This window comes from Haliaeetus leucocephalus, unplaced genomic scaffold (genome assembly GCF_000737465.1).
Source record: "Haliaeetus leucocephalus isolate CR32 unplaced genomic scaffold, Haliaeetus_leucocephalus-4.0 Scaffold416, whole genome shotgun sequence".
NCBI lineage: Eukaryota > Metazoa > Chordata > Aves > Accipitriformes > Accipitridae > Haliaeetus > Haliaeetus leucocephalus.
The window spans coordinates 6,302-6,669 of NW_010972852.1; the positions used below are offsets into that span (position 1 = coordinate 6,302).

General features: G+C 70.1%; 1 protein-coding gene across 1 annotated transcript in view; it reads left to right on the forward strand.

The window, feature by feature from the left end:
* Nucleotides 1-53: 53 nt before the first annotated feature.
* LOC104835896 (histone acetyltransferase KAT5-like) overlaps nucleotides 54-368 on the forward strand; it is a gene marked incomplete at its 3' end in the record, with an annotated part of 13,361 nt that continues 13,046 nt past the window's right edge. The window contains exon 1 of the mRNA XM_010574132.1: nucleotides 54-78. Within this exon, the coding sequence (XP_010572434.1) occupies nucleotides 54-78 (25 nt within the window). The remainder of the gene's footprint in view (nucleotides 79-368) is intronic.

A 368-nucleotide genomic window follows, 5' to 3' on the forward strand; every position in this document is an offset into this window, starting at 1 on the left:
GGGGGGGGACAAAGAAGGGGCTTAGGGATGCCAGTGCCCCCCCCCTTAACTCCATGCCCCCCCCCAGGGTCCCCAAGAGTGGGGTGGGGACGTGGAGGGGCTACAGAGGGACACGGCGGGGGGCACAGAGGGGACATGGGGTGTTCTGGGGGTGCTGGTACCCCCCCATCACCCTGTGTGTGTCCCCCCCAGGGTCCCTTGGTGTCCCCAAGAGCGGGGTGGGGACATGGAGGGGCTGCAGGGGGACACGGGGGGACACGAGGGGGACTTGGGGGACTTGCCAGCACCCTCCCTGTCACCCCCATGTGTCATCGTCCCCCCCCCCGTGCCCCAGCAAGAGCGCGGGGACACGGAGCGGGTACAGGGAG